Source organism: Osmia lignaria, chromosome 11 (assembly GCF_051020975.1).
Source record: "Osmia lignaria lignaria isolate PbOS001 chromosome 11, iyOsmLign1, whole genome shotgun sequence".
NCBI lineage: Eukaryota > Metazoa > Arthropoda > Insecta > Hymenoptera > Megachilidae > Osmia > Osmia lignaria.
In genome coordinates this window covers 5,779,464-5,799,730 of record NC_135042.1, presented here as the reverse complement: position 1 = coordinate 5,799,730, position 20,267 = coordinate 5,779,464, and the positions used below count along the sequence as shown (strand labels likewise).

General features: G+C 41.6%; 2 protein-coding genes across 2 annotated transcripts in view; both read right to left on the bottom strand.

The window, feature by feature from the left end:
• Positions 1 to 8,084: 8,084 nt before the first annotated feature.
• LOC117604067 (uncharacterized) overlaps positions 8,085 to 20,267 on the bottom strand; it is a 101,799-nt gene continuing 89,616 nt past the window's right edge. Inside the window, exon 6 of the transcript XR_013063018.1 lies at positions 8,085 to 8,218. The gene's annotated coding sequence lies outside the window, so the exon portion shown is untranslated. The remainder of the gene's footprint in view (positions 8,219 to 20,267) is intronic.
• On the bottom strand, positions 8,713 to 11,209 carry LOC117604066 (carcinine transporter). Its single transcript, XM_034323753.2, has 6 exons — positions 11,045 to 11,209; positions 10,562 to 10,932; positions 10,052 to 10,494; positions 9,773 to 9,958; positions 9,176 to 9,713; positions 8,713 to 9,121 (listed from the first exon to the last, which is right to left on the bottom strand). Exons 1-6 carry the CDS (start codon positions 11,133 to 11,135, stop codon positions 8,909 to 8,911), a joined length of 1,842 nt encoding a protein of 613 aa, XP_034179644.2. The 5' UTR covers positions 11,136 to 11,209; the 3' UTR covers positions 8,713 to 8,908.

Sequence of the window (20,267 nt, the reverse complement as noted above, 5' to 3'; positions counted from 1 at the left end):
TTTAAAACTTCAAAATCTAACTTTGAAATATTGAAAATTTGGTAAATCTAATTTTCTAAATAAAGAAATTTTAACAAATCAAGATTTCCTAATTTTGAAAGCTAATTACTTGGAAATCTTCATTAAATTATATTCAGCAATTCGGAAACTTTGAAATTTTAAACTTAGAAAAATATCAATATTCCTTAGAATTTTCCAACAATTTTATTTGTAGTTTTCCTCGAGATTCTACGCTACTGTGACCAAGAAGAAGTGCTAAACGCGCGAACAGCGAAAGCTGAAGAGCGAGGAAGAAGTGGTATAAGGGAATACGTAGCGATGGAAGAAGAGAAAAGGAGGATAGAAGAGAGTGGTTTCTCTCTGTTTCTCTCTGGTCGAGATGGGAGATGCGCCGACATAACCGATAAATAACAACGGCAACGAGCCTGTCAGACCCTTGTTAAACCATCTTGCACACGCTCACGCGGTCTAGCACGCACGCATTCACGCATTAGAATACGTTTTAACACATCCCTCTCTTCGTTTCTCCCTCCGTTGCTTTTCCTCCTCAACGGGAGTGAACGAGAAAGAGGAGAAGGGTGTGTAGATGTTTGCCCCCGGGGGTTGAACGCCATTGACGAAGATTGCTGCGGTCCTTCGACCGCGAGCAAACGCTAATTAATTCTGTTTCTTTGTGGAATTAAGATCAAACAGACGAGTCATTTAGCATTTCGTTCGTTTGACAATCTCCCTGAGACACGACAGATTTCTTGCTACTTTTTTACAGCAAATTTAAATCATCGAAAAAGAAGGGATAAGTAGTTAATTAAGTTTTCAAATCAAATTAATTAAATTTGAGATAATAAAATTGGCAAACTATCGAATTAAAATCAATAAAAGCATTTGATTTCCTAATTTGCATATTTTTCTTTTAAAAAGGGATAAGTAGTTGATTAAGTTTTCAAATCAAATTAATTAAATTTGAGATAATAAAATTGGCAAACTATCAAATTAAAATTAATAAAAGCATTTGATTTCCTGATTTGCATATTTTTCTTTTAAAAAGACGAAGAAACGTTTACTTGAAATTTTCTAAGAATTAAACGAATAAAAACCAGTCGGTTTTTATTGCTCGGGGCTAACGATACCATCTTCAGGCGTTCCTCGACAAATTCATAAAGTACAGTTCGTAAAACGTACCCTTAAGATAGACCAACGACGGGGGGGTGGGATGAAAGGGGGTTACCGGTCGTAACTCGAGCGTAAACGGGCGTTGCGTTAAGTCGAGCGGATAAAATGATGGCTCGTGCGAACAGAGGCAGATGCATCCGTGTTCGACGACGTAAGTGCAACTCTTGGCACGTCGTAGCGCATCCTCTCGACACTCGAGTCATCCACGGGTCCACGGCAACCCGTTCCCGAACGATCCGTCTGCCTGCGAACCATAAAAACATCCTTCCGCTGATCGGATGCTCCGTCATATTGGAAACCCTATTTTAAGACCTCTCCGAGAGACACGTGTAAAATAAACATGGATTTTTTAATGGAAAATTGACAGATCGCTTATAAATAAAATAATATAAATTTAAATAATATTTCAATTTCTATCTGTTCGGTTGTGTTGTCGAAAAATTCGGCAAATTCAGCGAACAAGGTGTAGAATTCCGTGTTTCTCAGGTCGGCGACGGAATCAAAGGTGTGCCCCGACCCTGGTCCCCCTCGACTGGTTAACATTAAGTGTTTCGACAACGGGCGTGTTCCGAGATAAAACCAAGTCGGACCAGATGCGCGGAAAGGAGCCGGTAAAAGTTGATCGCGGGCATGTCTTTTTCGGTGAAAATAAAGCGGCAGATAAGGGTGCTAGGTTAAAGAGTGTGTCGCGCGACACGGGTCGAATTTATGTCTTCGAAAAGCTGTTCCGAATTAAGGGAAAGCGCGTGCCTCCTTCTTTTTTGCTCGAACTAAGAATTTTTTTTAAATTATTTTTAATTAGAGTATCTTTGTTTCTTTAGATATTTTATATTTTAGAATTTAAATAAATATTTTACTTCTCTTTCGTTCGTGAATAAGTTTACCGGTAAACAAGGAGAAAAAGCACCGCCATTTCCGTAGTCTTTCTCCGAAGGGATGACAGTGAATCACAGTCGCAAGTTGTATGCAAATCCGCGTAACGGGACCGTTTATTCGCTCCATAAAAAGCCCAATAAAACCTTCTTCCGAGCGAGAAGATGGCCTGTCCCTTTTCCGACTTCCTCTTTCAGCCTATCGGTCGACCTCCCGACAGAGGATAAATCGTCGACTGGAATAAAAAATACACATAGGGGGTGGTGGTTGCGTAAGGGGCGCGTTCACCCGGTGAATTCTCGTTATATACTCTCTTATTCCCTGTTGGACGACATCTTTCGAAAGAGAAATCGTTCTACATATTGCCTGGAATTGATCTCTTTCTCTTTTTCTTTATTCTGGAAACTTTTCCTCCCTTGTTCCGAACGATTCTCCTCGCTGTTTCTCTTCCCACCGTTTCCCTGAACACTCGATTTCAAAACCGGTGATGGACGATCGTGGAAATTTGGAAAATGAGAGTTCAATTAACACGGAGACGCGTTTGGAGAGGATCGTGTTCGGGAAAGCTTGATTTAGGAACGCGTCCAAATGGATTTATGCTCGCCCATGTGGATTTATGGTTTCCGTGAACGAGAGGAGCATTTTTAATATTTTATAAAATCCTCTTTTTAAATTTCAGTGTTTAATTATTTCGCAATTATATAATTAGCTCTTACCCACAGTTTTAATATTGATTACAAATTATTAAATATGAGATTTTCACTTATTTCAAAAAACAGAAATGAGATTGTTTCGTAGAAGAAATTGAAAATTTGGAAAACCTGGAAATTTTTTAGAAAAAAAATTTCTAAATAAAGAAATTTTATCAAATCAGGATTTGCTAATTTTGAAAATCTTCATTACCCTATATTTAGCAATATGGAAACTGAAATTTTAAGCTTAGAAAAATACCAATATTCCTTAGAGTTTTGTTTCCAGCAACCGAAATGGATTTCAATGGTTCCAAAGGGGCGGTTTTCGCACAGCGAATGCAAAGCTACCGGAAGCCAGTCGAATAATCCACTGGTTCTTCGTTGACAGTGTATAAACATGGTCTCGGTGTTGGGAAAATATTATTCTAAGAAGGGTGCTACGGTACCCTTCAGAGGCCTGGTGAAAACGATACACCGTTCGTATTCGGTGCCAGGTGGCTAACTTTGCGGATAACATTAAAGCCAATAAAGAAAATATCCACGTCTAAGTAGAAGGAAGCTGACAAAGAGGGAACGGAGTAGAGTAATGGCGAGTAATAATGGAGAAATAATGGAAAAATAACAATCAGCCTTTCTGTTAATATAAAGAAGATTAACGCGTCATTAAATAACAATCTCGAATTGCTGGAATTCAGCGAATAATTTAAAATTCGATAATTTATCAACACGGTATATGTTCAGTCGTGAAAAATATTTGTTCGAATTCATCTTCGATGACCATCTTGATAGCCATGGTGTTGATTTGAAAAGAAAAAAACATTGTTTGCAAAAGATAGAGGAAAGCAGAAAACAGATTGGCTAGGGTAGAGCTGATGTAATTATGATGAAACGTTGCGGAATGGCGTACTAGATTATCTGGTCGTTCCGGTTCACGGTCAGTGGGCGGCGGTTCTTAATTAATTTATTGATGCCTCGACCAACTCGAATTAACTAATTAACGCCAGCATTATGCAAGGGGGATCTTTGTCCAATCATCACTCACAGATATTCAGATTGTTTTTCATTTGAAATACAATTTTTTAATTTTCTATCAAGTTTCAAAGAAATTTTCTGGGAATCAATGTTCCGTATCCAGAGATTCTCTGCACCAAAGGATAATTATTCTGACGGTTTAAGTGCCAGCCGGAAGAATGATTCCGAACCAGAGTAACAAGATTATTTTAGACAAAGAGGCTAAGTAAAGGGCGTCACGTGTCATTTGATTTCAATTCACCACCCTACCATCCCCATCGGTTAATACAATCATCCCCATTAAACAAATAGCATTGAACCCTGGTCCATTAAACATGAACGGCGTTACACGCCCACGCCTTCTCTTTGTGGAAAACAAAATTTAAAGAATTTCAAAAATAAGTTTCTAATTTTCTAATTTCCATATTTCATATCGTCAAAAAGATTCACCCTCCCAGTGTCCTAATTTTTCCGATAAATTTGCAAATTTTCTAATTTAACGTATCAAAATTCAAGCAGTAATTTCACCCCGCGCACCCCTTAATCCGTAGCAATTTCGCAACCCTCTTTGAAAGTGAACGATGGCCGAGCAACGGAGAAACTCGCAGACAATTCGCAAACCGTTCTCCCTTTATCACCTCCCCTTCCGTCTTCATCCCCTTGATACAGAGGGTGACAAGAATAACAGCGCCATCGAAGAAAAGAGTCCCACCGCACGTAGTACATTACGTATTGTGTGCTTACAGTTTATAGGATGATGCGTGGACGATCATCCCTCGGCAGTTAACTCAAATTGCATTATAGGAGGGGTGGATCGTGTTCAGTGGCCGATTGCAGGGTGGGCTCGAAAGTAACCCCATGATTGTCGGGGTCGTCTGTAAGGGTTTCATTGCTATTGATCTAGGATGATGGTGATCGAGGGTTGATAACAAGGGTAATCTGTCGGTGAAATTAATTTTTCTACTTGATAAAATGGTATGGAAGAGGTATAGTTAATTTAGGGTTTCAAAGATTTCGAATTTTTAATTTTGTAAATAATTGGGTTTTGAATTTCTAAGCTTTCAAATGACTAAATAAGGCTAATGAAAATTTCAAGAATTTTGGAATTCTAAATTTCTGAATTTAAAGTTCGTAAGTTTCCAAATTGCTAAATGGGATTTGGAAGGCACACAAATTTCTAAATTTCCAAATTCTAAAATTTACCATTGAAAACTTTGTAAATTTCCTCGAACTCTCCAGAAACTCGTAAACTTTCGAAATTTATAGTTTCTGAAGTTTCTTACCACCGGTTCGTTCACATTTCTCGGTTGTATAAATATTGGACCGATTTAGATGAAAATTTCCATGTTTGCCATGATAAATCGTGGGCCGGACTTAATCTCTTCTCTCAGAGACTTTGTAACTGCGATAAATTCGCGTCGAATCGCGGATGTCCCCCGCTAATTTTGTTGGCCAGCCAAATCTCGAAAAGCTAGCTAACGATCGCAGTAAAATCGCTGCAATTACAGAGATACGCGAAAACCTCGTTAATTACGGCAATTACCTTGTTCGAAGAATTGCATCGTGTCACGGTTCGTACAAACTCGACTCGAAGCTTTTCTGATGCATATATTTTCTTTCAACCACAACCTGTTATCACCGTTGACACCGTCGTTGTTCATAAAAATTGTTATCGGAGTTGCTCGTGCCTTTCTTTTTTTCAACGAAGAAACGTGCAGTATGTGATAACGGTTTTTATCGAAATTAAATTAACTTAATTAAGTGTAATTACAGTGAGGAATTATCGGACTTCTACATTATTTATCGAGTAATCGTAAAGAAGAAATATTTGGTAACATAATGATGATAACGTATCTTTCATTGCTTAACATTTAATTAAATATTCGCTGTATTTAAACTAATTAGAGAATTTTATCTAGGATAATTTTAAAGTTTTCTACATATTCGAAAAATGATAGATTTGGAATTCTTGAAATTTCAAAAAAAAATATTAGAAATTTGATATTTTTTCTAAGCTGTAAATGAATAAATCCTAAATCACCGAAGTATATTTTTACAAACTGAAATTTTACCCCCGAAGAAAATAAAAAAATAAACAAGCGCAATTACCATTCATGGTCACAGCTATCGACCCACATTACGATCCGAAAAATGAACAACGCTATCGGTTTTTCTTATTTAAATTAATGTTTACGACCCCGCTGTAAAGCGGAACCGGACACGGGCGTCGATTTTAAATGGGAACACGGCCATTGTCGACTTTTATGCTCTCGCATAAATCGCTTCTAGAAGCGGCCAGCTATCGCCTCCACGACTTTTAATTCGTGCTTTTATGCCAGCTATCGTTTTCAAATTGACCCACCAAGTCGAACCGAGAATAATGGACAGAAATTGAATTCTTTGTTGATAAAACGTTAATCGAACGTTCTAAGAATAGATCATTCTCAATGATTCATTTCAAGGTACCTTGTATCTACATGATTAATTTAAAACTGTTAACTGTAAATTACAAAATTTGAAATTCTCCAAATTCCAAACTTAAAAATTTAGACATTTTTCGACACTTCTGTTTGCCAATAAACTAAAATAAAATATCAAGCATCTACCCAATTACAACGAACCAAAAATTCAAGTATCTACCGTTGTAGAACATAAAAGAAGATGGACTTTCGGAAAGAGAATCCAGGAACGAGAGCAAGGATCATCTTAATTCCGCGAAGCCCGGGAGCGAATGGCCGTCGAATTTCTCATCGGAGGGTGAACCGCCATTTTCTCATCGCTATCGCCGATACCGGAAATGGTACATCGCTTCCTCCTCAGCCGTGGCGTGGCATCAGGATGGAGGCGTCGGTGGCAGTAAAACTCGGCTCGCCTTCTGAATCTCGACTCGGCCGTAATTTCCCGGCTCGTTTTCTCGTAATCTTTCGAGTTTCAAGAGCGAGCAGGAAAAAGAAGAAGAAGCAGAAATAAAAAAGAATCCGGGCATCTCGGACGATCGAACGGAAGGAGAACAGGTAACGCGGTGAAAATAGCGAAAATCTTCGAGAGAGGCAGTTTCGTTGGGCGGAGTGGACGAGCTAAACAAACAGTAGTTGTTGCCCGGTGCAATCACGTAGCGAGGATCGTTGGAGCGGGTAGCATAGCAAGGTGAAAATTGCCGGTTTGCCGATGCCTCTAGCAAAGCCTGAACCCGCTTCGAACGTTGCGAGCCGTACGACCGCCTCGAAGCCATAGTTACCCGCCGGGGGCAGTCGACGTTCCGTTTTATCGACGCAAATTGCCCGGAAAGTCGACGGTCCGCGCGTGTGCCCGCCGCTTACACGCTTCCATTTTACTCCTCCGAGATGGTTTGTTTGCACAGACGATCGTTCGCGAACGGATTTTCAACCCGGAATGGCAAACGGAATCTGTAAACTCGAACAAGGTTTCAGTTTATTCCTTCCTCCGCCATTTTCCCATACGATACACACCCTCTAACACTTTTAACCCATAATTTACAGGGAACGCTTTCAATGTAACCAAAGGAGAGAAAGAAAAAAAATGACGGTGTCACTTTGTAGTTCAATTTTCCTCACCCTCGGCTCATTAAAGGGGGAAAGAGCTAGCCAGGCGATAAAGAGAAATCGGTTAAGAAAAATGTGACCGTGGTTTTTACAACGGCGGCTCTTTTACGAGGACTTTCTTCGATGAGGCGAAAGCAATAAAACGTTCGACGTATGCGTAGCTATCTCGTTCACCGTGCTTCCCTTTTTTCGCCACTTCTTTCCACGGGTTTCTTTTCACAGCTGCAACAACGCCCATCGTGTCCAACCATCGTCACGATTACTGTTCGTTACACTTTCCTCGGCTTTTACGATTTTCCAGCTGGTTTGCATTTCAACCCGCCCTCTGGTGTCCGCTCCACCCACGGAAGGGTAACCTTCTCACCCCTTAAACGCGGCACGGTTTTATCTGTATACGGATCTTTGCCGAGGTACGAGTGTCTCGCAATGGATTCCATTTTCTCAAATAATCCCGAAAACGCGATAGAAAGCTCGTAAAACGGCCAGGCAATCTCGCCTTTACGAGCTCCCATGATTACCGATGTCAACCGGCAGCCCGTTGATACTTGAAATACGGAAACCGGCTATCGGGCTCCTCTCCAACTAACCACCGTCAAGTCGAACGACGTGATATCAGGATTATTGATTCTGGAACGTTCGTAAGCGAAAAGCTTGCTTTCCTCGAGTCGCTTCAATTTTTCCAAAACAAGAATTTTGATAATTCTTATTTATAGAAAATTCCGTAATTTCCGCCTTTTCTTTTTATAATAGTATTTAAAAAAAAATATTTACTCTCACCGTGAAGGTTGGCCGCGTTCCGGGTGGCTGACGAACATGGGTGTGCCTGGGCACCATGGACCCATTGGCCGGTCATTATGGGTCCATTAGTCGTGTCGAGTGACGAGCCATGAATTCGTCTCGGATTTCATTCTGTAAACCGTAAAAACGATCGGTATAGTCTCTGTCCAACGAAACACCGTTTCATTTCCTTGTTATAAATATAAAACAAATATAGAATCAAGGTGATAAAGGATGAAGATTAATTAGCAAAGTTGATCGCGGACGGTTCTGATTAATAGGGAGTCGTTTCGAAGATCCAGAAATGAGCAAAGATAAATCGTCGTGGCTGGGATTCCTGAAATCTGCAATGTAACGAGACCGTGTTCCCGGTTTCTTTGTGTTCTTTTCTTAGTCAACCACCCACGGCGTGGCGACGTGTTCTGAAACAAGAAGAAAAGTCGGTGCCGCTGGAATTTATGTGTTTCCAGAGAAAGGGAAAGGAAATTCGAGAACACCGGGAATTGGTGGCTGTTAAACAGGGCCACATGTCGAGACACTGTTGTCGCTAATTTCGGCAATTAACTAAACGTCTGTCTGGATCTGTAAAATAAATACAGTTCCTATAATCCAATTAACATCCCGAATCCACATCGTCCCCCGTAAAAATAAATTTTTTCTAAGAAATAAAAATTATGTACAAAAGTTTTTATTTTCCTACCCTAATGCCTTCAACTTAACGAATATCCTAAGGAACTTATTTATAGAATAAAATTACAAATAAACAACGCGTCTGTCTGTTAATTCCTTCTCGTTGCTCTTTGTTCACCCCTCGTGTTGCTTTTACAAGTCGGAGGGAGCTGATCTCGCTCGTTGTTGAATAGCGGCGATTCTCCTCCTGTTACCCACGGCACCGGAAATCATGCTGCTGCGCATTGGTTCCGGCCGGACGAAAGGACGTTTCGCGTGCAAGTGATGCCCTCTTGGTTCCAGGGGTTCCTTTTTCGTGAACGGTGTCTCCCAGAAGGACTGATCGATGCCGAATAGCTCGCCGTCCTTGAATAAACAATATTCAAAATAATGATTCACAACGTCTATCACAAATCCTACCAACAGAGTCTGCGGCATCTGTTCCATCAGCGTTTCCGGTAGGAACAGACACAATATCGCAGCGAAGACGCACGACAATCCGAGGATGATCATCGGTAGATTGTACATTATCCTTTCGGAGAAAGCGATGAAAGGGCTGAGTATGGAGGTGACGTATCCCATCACGTGAATGAAAGCTATACCCTCGCCTCGAACCACCGTTGGCAGCAGTTCTGCAGCGTATTGCAACGCGATGTTCGCGGCGATGTTGATGAAGAACCGCGCGCAAATCGCGAATGTTGCATAGGTAACGCCTACGTGGACGGTGGCGGCCATAAGACTGAAGGAACCCGAGATGAAGACCGCGGCGAACAGTGTCCATCTTCGACCAAGCGTATCCAAAACGTAGATGATTAGCACCTCTGCAGGAAATTCGGTGGCAGAGGCGATAGTGAAGGTCGTGAAAACGTCTATACCAAGGGACGTTAGACACCTGACGTGACCGTCGTATGCCATCTGAATGCCTCCCCACGAGAGGAGCAGTAATATAGTGATTCTCCTAATGCGTACAGTGTTTAATTAATAAATTTGTTAATTCCGCTGTTCGATGTCTGATACCTCAGGCGTTTGGTTTTGAACAAATCCAGCAAGGTGTGAACTTCCAAAGACAACGTGTCCGCCGTTCTGTTACAGTCCTCGAGGAATTCTTCGTACACGTCCTCGGGTAATTTTACATTGTTTACCTTCTCGATTTTTCGCAGGATTTGCATCGCTCTGTTTATTCGTCCCATACTGATCAGCCACCTTTTACGAATACCATAGGCTGGTAATTTAAAAGTACCAATAACGCATACAACACGATGTTTAATATCGAATGAAGATGATATTGATATACACCTGATGCTTTCAGGGATGGCGAAAGGTGCGACGATCACGACGGCCATCGGAACGGCCGTTACCACAGCGAACAACCTCCAATCGGATATCCCGTATGCTATCCAGGGCAAGCTCATCGCCCCGAGGGCATAGAATGTCCCGTAGGACATGTTGGCGGCGAACGTGCGCCAGTTTGGTCCTACGTACTCCAGAACGAGTATGTAAGCGATCACGAACATGTTGTCGTAGGCTATGCCAACGACGAACCTGCACGCGCAGAAATGCCAGAATTTCTTCGAGTAAATTGTGCTGATACCACCAATTAACGCCAGTAAATTCGTTATCACCAGAGTTGGTACCCGGCCGTATTTGTCGGCCAACCAACCGAATATCAAACCACCGAAAATCGAACCGACGAAGTAGATGCTTTGGGCTAGTGTTACTTTGTACGCGTGATCGCAGACCTGAAAATGAAATTTCAATTTTTGTTATTTAAATTGAAAGTTTAAAAATCGAATCGTTTCAATCTACCCAATTCTGTTCGGCCGCGATGGACATGTAAGGCACGCCGCTCTTGGTCGTCTTGTACTCCCAGACGTTACATTTTTTCATCGGCCAACTTTCGTCGGACATGTTTCTCTTTATCGCCGTTTCTACAGGTAAATCGTATATCCAGCATCTCGAGTAAGGCAGGTGATGGCCCTCGAATGGTACAAGCTTCGATTTAGGTATCAGAATCTCGCGTAGCCTATCGACCGGCATACTTTCGACGTGAGGAAGTTTGCACCAGTACTCGGCGGGCAAAACCGTGAGGAACACTTGGGAGAAGTAGACGAAGGATAAAAACACGCAGAAAATTGTCAGCACGCCGAATAGGTACTTTTGGTACTTGCCGAATTGACCTGGAAAAGGGAAATACCGATTAGAATGATTATTTATTATTAATCGATTCGACCAAAGTTGAAAGTGTTCCTTTTAATTAATAGTGTTTGGTAATTTTAATTATGTACTTGCCCATGTAAATTAGTATATCGTCGAGAGTCGGAGCTTCTTCCGCTGGTACATTCCAAGGGAATAATGTAGATAATTTAGATTGCACTGGCATCTTGATGTATTATCACTTTTAATAAAAAAATTCTTAATCACATAACCTGTGATCAATCTTGGTACACTATGAACTTGTCGCCTTAAAGTCATTAAAAACTTTAGGGTCATTAATCGAATCGATTTCTATCAGAAACATCGCTTGAAAATTAAATAAAAAAATTCAGCTCCTCAGGAGCAGAGATTAATATAAAATCATCCCTTAATTGCACATAGAAGAAATTACGTTTCATCCCCTTTTTAGCTCTACGAAATCGTGCCAGAAAAAGCAGAGAAAATCAGGCTTCAGCTGAGCTGAAGATAAAGAGATAGTTCCACCCCAATGGTTTCACCTTACCAGGAAGGGGGTTGATAAAAGGAGGCCTCGTAGAAGGGAGCCAATCAGAGCCGGCGTTTAGCTAATGCGTGTAACGTGTGCCTTGGGACGATTCTGCGCCTGTTTCATGCTTCTCGTTACGTTAGGGGATTATAGTCACCCCCTATCTCCTTTCACCCTTGGACGAGGTTACTCTATGCTTTTAGCGATGAGCACCTTACTCTATCACCACATCGCAGTCACGGAAAATTTGATTTTTAACAAATTTCTAAAATTCTGTCGAAGCCATCGCTACTCTTAAACTCGATTTCTAATTTTCAGGGGCGAGTAAATCCGGCGATTTACATAACTCCATGGAAACGGTATCACTCTCCCTCTCGAGGAATCGAAACCCCGCCTTTTCTAATAGAGGGGTGGGTGGATTCCTCCGGAGAATATAAATGGTCGTAATTTAAGCTTCTCCTCAGGGTGAAAGTACGCCCTCGAAATTAGTAGAACGTAATTTTATTTCCGTGATACTGAGAGGGTTGATATATTAAATAATTTGAAGACCTTTTTGAGTGAAATATAAAGGAACATTAGTTTTGGAATTATTATAATTTCATATTTCATAAATCACAGGCGAGAATCATTTATGTACGTGCACGCGTTTTCAATTAATATTCATTAAAAATTACTGGCGGAGTTTGATTAAATCGATGAAGCATGGAGTCAACTTGTCGTCGCTTTTCATTTCATTTTATCCAGAATTAACTGTTCTGTCGGTGACGTAATTCGCGTTAAGTTTCCTCGTTTTTCGGATCGATCCGACGACGAATCAGGGCGCAGTTAGCTAATGCGGGCTCGCGTTGGCACAACCCCCGAGGGGGTGGCTCGGTGTTACTTCACTGACGTAGCCGGGGGTGAATCGTGCCTGTGGCAACGATCCCGTCTCGCAATTTTCTCAAAAATATTTCCTTGGCTTTTAAATAAAAATCCTTAAACAATTTCAAATACACAAAGTTAAACAAAAATCCTCTTTGCACTATTAACAAAATTTTCAGAAATATTTCTGATAATCTATTTTATTATCTTGGGACGTTTAGAAAATTTCGAAGAAAACTTATCTCACCCCCCAGTATTACATTCTATTAATCCATGTTTCTTGAACAAATATCGAAAATCAACGAGGAACGGGTTAATAATAACCCGGATAATATTTCCAGTCCACAGGTCAAACTCGCTCACCCTTAACCAAGCGAGCATGATATTTTTTCATTTTTATCCAACAGCAGTGCCGTTTAAGGGTGAAAACTCCGCGACGTTAGCGACTCTAATTTCCGTCCGAGGGTGGCTTTTGCCGCAATTAATTTCCCGGGAATCCAATTAATTCCTCGCTGCCGGCCAATGAACTAACGTTGTTTGCCGAAGAAAACGTTGTCTTTCAGGGGGTGGCGAGGGTGAGATAGGGGCCGCGAAACGAGCCGAGGCGTCTCTGCAAGAGCTTTCCGAGGAACGAGAGAGGGAGTAGATAAAATTACATTATCGCCTAAAGCGTTCTCCAGCATGGAGAAAGGGAGAAAGAGGGAGAGAAAACAGGGGTGAAAATCACGTCCCGTAATTCCCGGGCATTAAGGTAAACGTCCAAGTCGCAGGGCGCAGGTTCGGTCACCATGGAAACTGACACTCTTCCCACCACCGGTTTCCCTTCAATCGATAACTTATGAAACCATCCTTGCAACCCTCGCGCCACACACCCCCTCGGCGACCCTCTATGATCCTCCTCCCGGATGCTGGGAACGTTTCGCGCGATGGCGACCCTTTCTCGAAGCTGAACAAATTTTTTCTTTTCGTCTATTTTTCAGTTCAACTGTTACCTTATAAAATTCATAGCTATTAGAATCATGTTATTTTTGAAAAATAGATGTAATATTCTTGCCAATTTTAATTCTACATTTAATTTAAAGAAAAATTATTTTAGAATTATAAACAGAGGAGAAACACAGGGAATAAAGGAAAGTTGAGTGGAAACAACTGGCACGACTTAATTCGACGTAATGCCGGGTCAAAGCAGCTGACCTTTCGCGAACGAGCCGTGATTTAAGGCGATGATTGGTCTCGGTTAATTGGCGGCCTTGTCTCCCACCGGTGAAACACTGATAAATACATCGTGATACCTCGGTGAGACAAAATGCCACGGTAAAGAAGAAGAGGAAGCAAGGACGAGTTACTCGTTTTCATTAAGTTCGCCTAAACTGCCATCAATTTCAAGCGATGAAAGTCAACCCGACCCCATTCGACACGTATTTTCGCGCCATTTGTATGGATATTTGTCCGGCCCGGCGATCCGTTCGCTGCCTAATTAAATCAGCTGGGAATTCCCGGTATTTATTGGGATTTCATGTAAATCAGCCTGCTCGACGCGAGAACCATTTCTTTAACGACGAACCGGCGCGTGACTTCGTTCGTTACCATTTACCATTTTCCATTTCTTCACCTTTGTATTCAGGTACTCGTAATCGCCTAGAATTGACGCCCGAAGATACGCAAAATAAATCATCAATCCTTCTGACGATTCTAGAATTTATTTTTCAATGAAAAAATTAAACAAAATAGAAGCGTGAAAACGTTCGGCCAATTTATCACGTTTTTTTATCCCCCACCGTTGTTGGAAAGAGTCGGTGAAAAACGAGGCGATGGAAATGAAAAAATGACAAAAAAGCGACGAGGTGTAAAACACTGGGCGGGCCAGGAATGAATTTTAATTCGGCACGCGCGAAATAACAAACAAAAGGAAGCGAAACCAAACAGGCCGATTGGAAATCGAATCGATCCGGGCGACGGTATCGAAATCGAAATCGGAAACGACCGGTCCATTCCACGGGAAAACCGATTGGGTTTCGGTCATTAAAACTGCTCTGCCTATTTTTTTCGCTCAGACATGTGTGTTTCCTTTGTTTCGTCTCCTCGTGGAATCGAAACCGGATGTGTTCTGTTTGCAGTCTCCAATTTTTTCTGTCGGCCATTTGAGAGCCTAAAAATTGAATAAATTCCCTTTCCTATCGATTGGTGATTATTGAATTCTTTGAATTGTGAAAAATTTTCGATAATAATAAAATTTAAACAACAATTCCTCCAACCCTGCCAAACATCCCTAAACATTCCTCAAGTACCAAACTTGTTTGTCTAAGAAAGAACAGACAAAGAAAACGATGTTGAAGAAGAAAATCGGTAAAAAGGAGAGACATGGTGGTAGAGAAGAAAAGGAGATGGTGGATGCCGAGGGGTAGACGAGGGTAAAGGGAGCAGAGCAAACATTATAATAAATCAGCACCGTTCTGACGTGAATGTAAAATTGCCGGAACCGATCTGGTCGTGTATAACACGAGGGGTGGAAATTCGACTGTGGACCGGCAGCAAAGGGGGTAGAGCAAGAGGGATGCACGGTTGGAAACGATGGCCCATTGTGAGAGTTATTTGTCATGCTGCCTACGAATCTATGGGGTTCGACGATACCGACGATCCCGTGCCAGCTCGTTCCTATTGGCCGATTATCGATGGTTATAGCCTGTACTAAGCGCCATATGTAAAGGAAAGGGGGATCATCCTGTTCCTCACCCTCCACTATCCTCTATAATTCTACTGTTCCATGGAAGATGCTACCTGTCATCTACACTATCCTTTCTTTTTTTTAATTCCATGGAAGAAAGAACACGTTCCATTTTCCTTCTTTTTTGGAATAAAATTTTACTTTACCTCTTCATTAACACGTTAAATGTCACAGTGAAAATGGCTATTGAAATTCTAATTAATAAGAATAGAAATAGTTAATTTTGAAATTGCAATTTAGAAATTTAGATAAAATTATAATTAATAACTCCTATCGAAAATTTCATTCGATAGTAATTAAATGCTTGAAGGGTTGAATAGCAGTGAAAGGGTGAAATATGAACGAAAAAGGAATACAATTGTTTCATCGTATATCACCCACTTATTACCACTCGACTCGGAGTCAGACGAATCCACGGTGAGAGGAGTTGCATAAAAGTGCAACGTTGCACCCTCGGGGAGGCTGTGGGAACGCGGCTTGAAGACTTCATTATTTTTTGAGGGGAGAAGTGCCCTTTCTCGTTAGGGGATTCCTTGCCCAGGGCGACGCGAGACCGTCTTGTTAAAATTCTCCGAACTGCATATAACCTGGACTCGTTTCCCTCTTCCCTCTTCATCGTTCCTTCTGTTACTGATCCTACCATTTCTCTTCAGACTCGTTCGCTCACCTCTCGAGCAATATTCTAGCCGAGAAGACTATAAAACTGACGCCTCAATCTCGCGATAGACGTTGCTAGCCACGTTTTCTTCGATGAGGCGATTCGAAACGGACGTTAACGTAGAATTTTTTGGAAATTTATGAAATGATCATTTCGAGACCGGATTGTTTCTCGAGGGTGGCTTACCGTTTGTTAACCTCGACTCTGATTGGCCCGCCGTTTAGGGGATGATTCCTGGCGCGATAGAGTCGCCGGTTGGCCGGATTTAATTAATCGATCGCACGCATTACCGGCCGACAAATGGTGGCCCGGTGGTTGAAACGTTCGCGGTTAATGTCGCCGATCGTTCGTCATGAAAGGAGATCTTACCAACGACACTGTAAATTCACATGTTGCTCGCGAACGATTCTAGGATCGTAATTTTTCGTATCCACGGTCATAAATACTCCAAGAGCGACTATAAAATTCCATTTGCTAACGCGCGACGCGATGCAGCTCGATGCACCAGACTTCAGGGTGACCGGTTGTCACCGGAATACCTTAGCGTATTCCAAGAAGTATCGTTCAAGGATCTAGAACACGTTAAGAAACTATCTTAGAGAATCATGTCACGGTTGAAAGTATTCCACATTATTGTTCGCTTTAGCAGAAATCTGCATCTGGGTCTGAAATAATTATTCGTTTCTAACGTTGTTCTATCTTCTTCGAACTCTGACTTCACTGGCACCTTGATCTCCTTTCTTGAATAGATTTATCCACATTTCAATTGAAACTCCAGGGTACCATTAGTTAGATTTATAATTATTTTTCAATCTAAGGACGTATTCCTCATTATGGGAGTTAAAAAAACTAAATTTTCTTAAAGTTTAGTATCTCAAGACTAGCAAAATAACTGCAATTGGAAGGATATTCAATTTTATAAATTGATCTTCAACAATTTTTTTTTAGAAAAATACTGAAACTGTAAAGAAAACAATAAGTTTCTTAAACTATAATAATTCAATAAATTTCTATCTTAAGGATCAACAAAAAACGACGATTCCAATAAAGAATACCCCTTTAATTTTACTTCTCGTTCCTTTCGTACCAAACCCACCCACTCTGTTTCACCCTTCGCGATTTTTTTCCGCACACCAGTGGAGTCCTTCGATTGTCTCTTGGTCCTGGAGGTCCTGTAACCAGGTCCACCGATAAACAAGACAATTTCGCGGCTGGACGTCCCCAGGAATCCATAAATCTCGGCAACCGGTCGCGATCTATCGATTAGAAAGGCTCGCCATCTTGAAAGCGTATGGCCGCCAAACGATTGAATGTGTCCCCAAGCGGACATCCTCCGGTTCGATTCTTTTCCAGCACGCGTTCCCTTTTGCCCTTCTTCTTCTTCTTCTTCTTGCTTCCTTTACCCGAGCCGGGTATCGCGGGAATTGAAAGCACCGGACACCGAAACCGGCGACGATTCTATTTTCTCTCGGTCAGAGAACATCCCCGTTCCGCTAAAAATCTTTACGGTGAATCGAGTCCAAGAAATGGGATGGCTTCTTTCGTTTCTCTATACTATGGTGTCTCCCTTGGAACCAGGGAAAAAAAATCAATTTCTATAGGGTTATGGACGATGCTCTTCTTATGTTATAAACTTTTTCAGAAACAGTCGAGATTTTGAATATGTCTTTAAGTAAATTTTGGGGGCCAATGGTGACCCAGTTACATATTTTCGAATTTTCAAATAAAGAACTTACGAATATTAGAAAAAGATTTGAGAACGAAAGGAAAATTAAATTTGAAATCCTCCACAAGAAAATTACAGAAAAGCTTTCTCAACCCTTTCTAACAAGGGTGGTGTCCATAAACAGAAACGAAATAAAAAGCAGAATAAATTCAAGGGTCTGTAGTTTCACCGGGATAATACTAATTAAATAACCAATGGTTCGTGTCTATAAAAAAAGGGACCATTCTCGTTGACCTTGGAAAATGGTAAGATGAAGCAATTTCCGATTTACCGACAACAATTCTATTTCCCAGCGATGGTGGAACACGGTGGGATAAAAATCTTTATGGCGGATCGAGCCTGAAAAATGGGATCCCCTATTCTACTCCGGCTTTTCCACCCTCGAATATTTCCCCTCCCCTTTCAAACCCTCTCTACCCGAAGGGGATGCTGCGAATAAAATGGAGGATTTTCGATAATTTTCTGACAAATAAATTCGCAACTTTCAATCATTTTTCTATCGCACTTACGGCAATTTTTCCGATCGAAATACGATAGAATTCTAAGATACGCTAACAGTGGTGAATTTAGTTTTCGAAAGGGAAGAAAAGGAAGAATTGGTGCGAATTCAAGGAAAGCAGCGATGGAAGGATCGCTATCGACGATTCAGCGACGGTTTTTGCCCGGTCAGAGGCCCGCGCGGGCTGCATTATTTTATTAGAATGAATTATTCATCCGCGTCACTTACACGGTATGCGTAACTCGTGCTCCTTCATCAATTCCTCCCCCTCTGGTCCCTCGGAGTAACCTAGCCAAAGCCTCTTTCATCCCTCCACCAGAAACGTTCAACTAGTTCACGATTATTCTTTCTATCTGGTTCGCGATCCGGCAAAAAATCTCCGTCTGGACGAGCCAGAATCACTCGAGTCTTCTTTGAATTCGATTCGACTCGACTGCCTTCTTTCTTTTATACGATTTTAACGGACCACGGGCTTTTTGTCGTGACTCGGAGGACAGCGGCGAGAGATTTTCGCGCCATTTCGAAACACGTTGATTGATTCGTGCTGTTCAGAATGCACGTCCCTTTTCTTCCATCGTTTCTTTTTTATCCCTTTCGAGGGTATAATTTCTGTGGGTAATGTTTTAACGAGACGGTGTTTGCATTTCTGAATCTCCATTATTAAATGGAGAATTTTTATAACAATACTAAAATTAGTCATTTGTTGACTGAAAATAATTTTCTTTTTATAGTCTCACCGTGTTCGAAATAAAATATCGATCAATTATCAATTCAAATTCGTGTTACAAGCTGGGTTCGAACACGCGGAACGCCGAATTACCAGTCGAAACGAATTGGCCGGATCTTGCGAGAGTAATGGCGGGCTAAACGGTGGCGGCACCTTGATATGCAAAAGTTGGAATTACCGCACGAGCTAAAGAAGGGAACGGGGTTGAAGATTCCCGGAGGAATGCCGTGCAAGGGCTATTCCGGTAATAGCCTCCGTTTACATCGCCTCTTTAGCATCCGCCATTCGTACGACATTTGTCTTCGACCTCCTTCGTCGGCAGAGTCTGAACCATCCTTGGGAATCCTTTGATCCTTTTCCGCGATCGTTGCGAATTTTTCCTAAATTTAATCCGCATTTTTTCTTACATTTCCTCGTGCATCTACTTTCGATAGAACATCAATTGTTCGATTTTAAATTAATTTTACTTGCTGTTTATACTATTTCATCTTTCAATCGTTTAACCGATCCTTCATCCCCGATTAACACGTTGAAATCGTTTTCCATCTTCTCGCTGTCCAAAGGAACAAAAACCATCATCATGGATCTTAACGAAACGTTGTAGAGACTGGTCCTAATTATCTCGTTTCGCGCGTGTCGCAAAAACGACGTGGCCCGTTCGTCACACAGGTAGCAGAACGAAAAAGAGGAAGCACGGAGAGGGTGGAATGGGATCGGTGGGCATCGGTATCAGGGCAAAACCAGCCAAGACTTTTCGGAATGCCGTTCTCGGGACGCATTCAAATCGTTTCGTCGCTTCGTTTTGCGTGCTTTGCCCGGTGAGGATTGACGTTGAGGGATGACACGTTCCTCTCAACCGTACGTCCTGGAATCAGTCTCCTGCAACCGGACGGCCGAGGGGGAGCAGGTGACGAAGAGGATACGGGGAAACAGAAATGGAAAAGGTGGAATTTTTACAGAAAAATTCCAATCCTCGAACGACTGAAAATGTTGATAAAATTAATCGAATCGAAGGTTTAGAATCGGAAGAACGAAAAGTGGAGTCAAAAGAGGTATTAGCCTACGAAAAGGAAAAAGAAGGATACAGTCGGTTAAAGGAAGGAACGAACGAAGAACAGCATCGTCGACATTTTTACCGGCTGTTTTCGTTGGTTTTGCGAATTCGTTCGCGCGATCGTGCCAGGAATGACATCACGGTCCCGTACGCGCTACACCTAAGAAACCCTGGAATGCCTACGAAACTGCACACAGGTGTTCCTCTTCTGAATGGTTCTCAGGTCAGAACGGAAGAACGAGACACGCAAGAAAAGTTCCCTCTGAATCGTTCGAATCGCCACTGTATGTCGGTGGACATCGATGACGACGTTGTTTATTCAGTGCGGATCAGTTTCCCTGTTCTGTGGGAAAACCTGGAGGTGAATTCCTAAGAACGTTTCATAGCGATGGTATTTGAAATTGTTCATTAACCCCTTGCCATGGAATTAAATTTGAAGTATAATTTCAATAAAAATTTGCACAGCTGGGAATCTCTAAATATGCATATTATTACAATATTACATCAGTGAGTAGTTTCTCATGTTGAGAAAATAATACTGCAAAGGGTTAATACTAACACTCC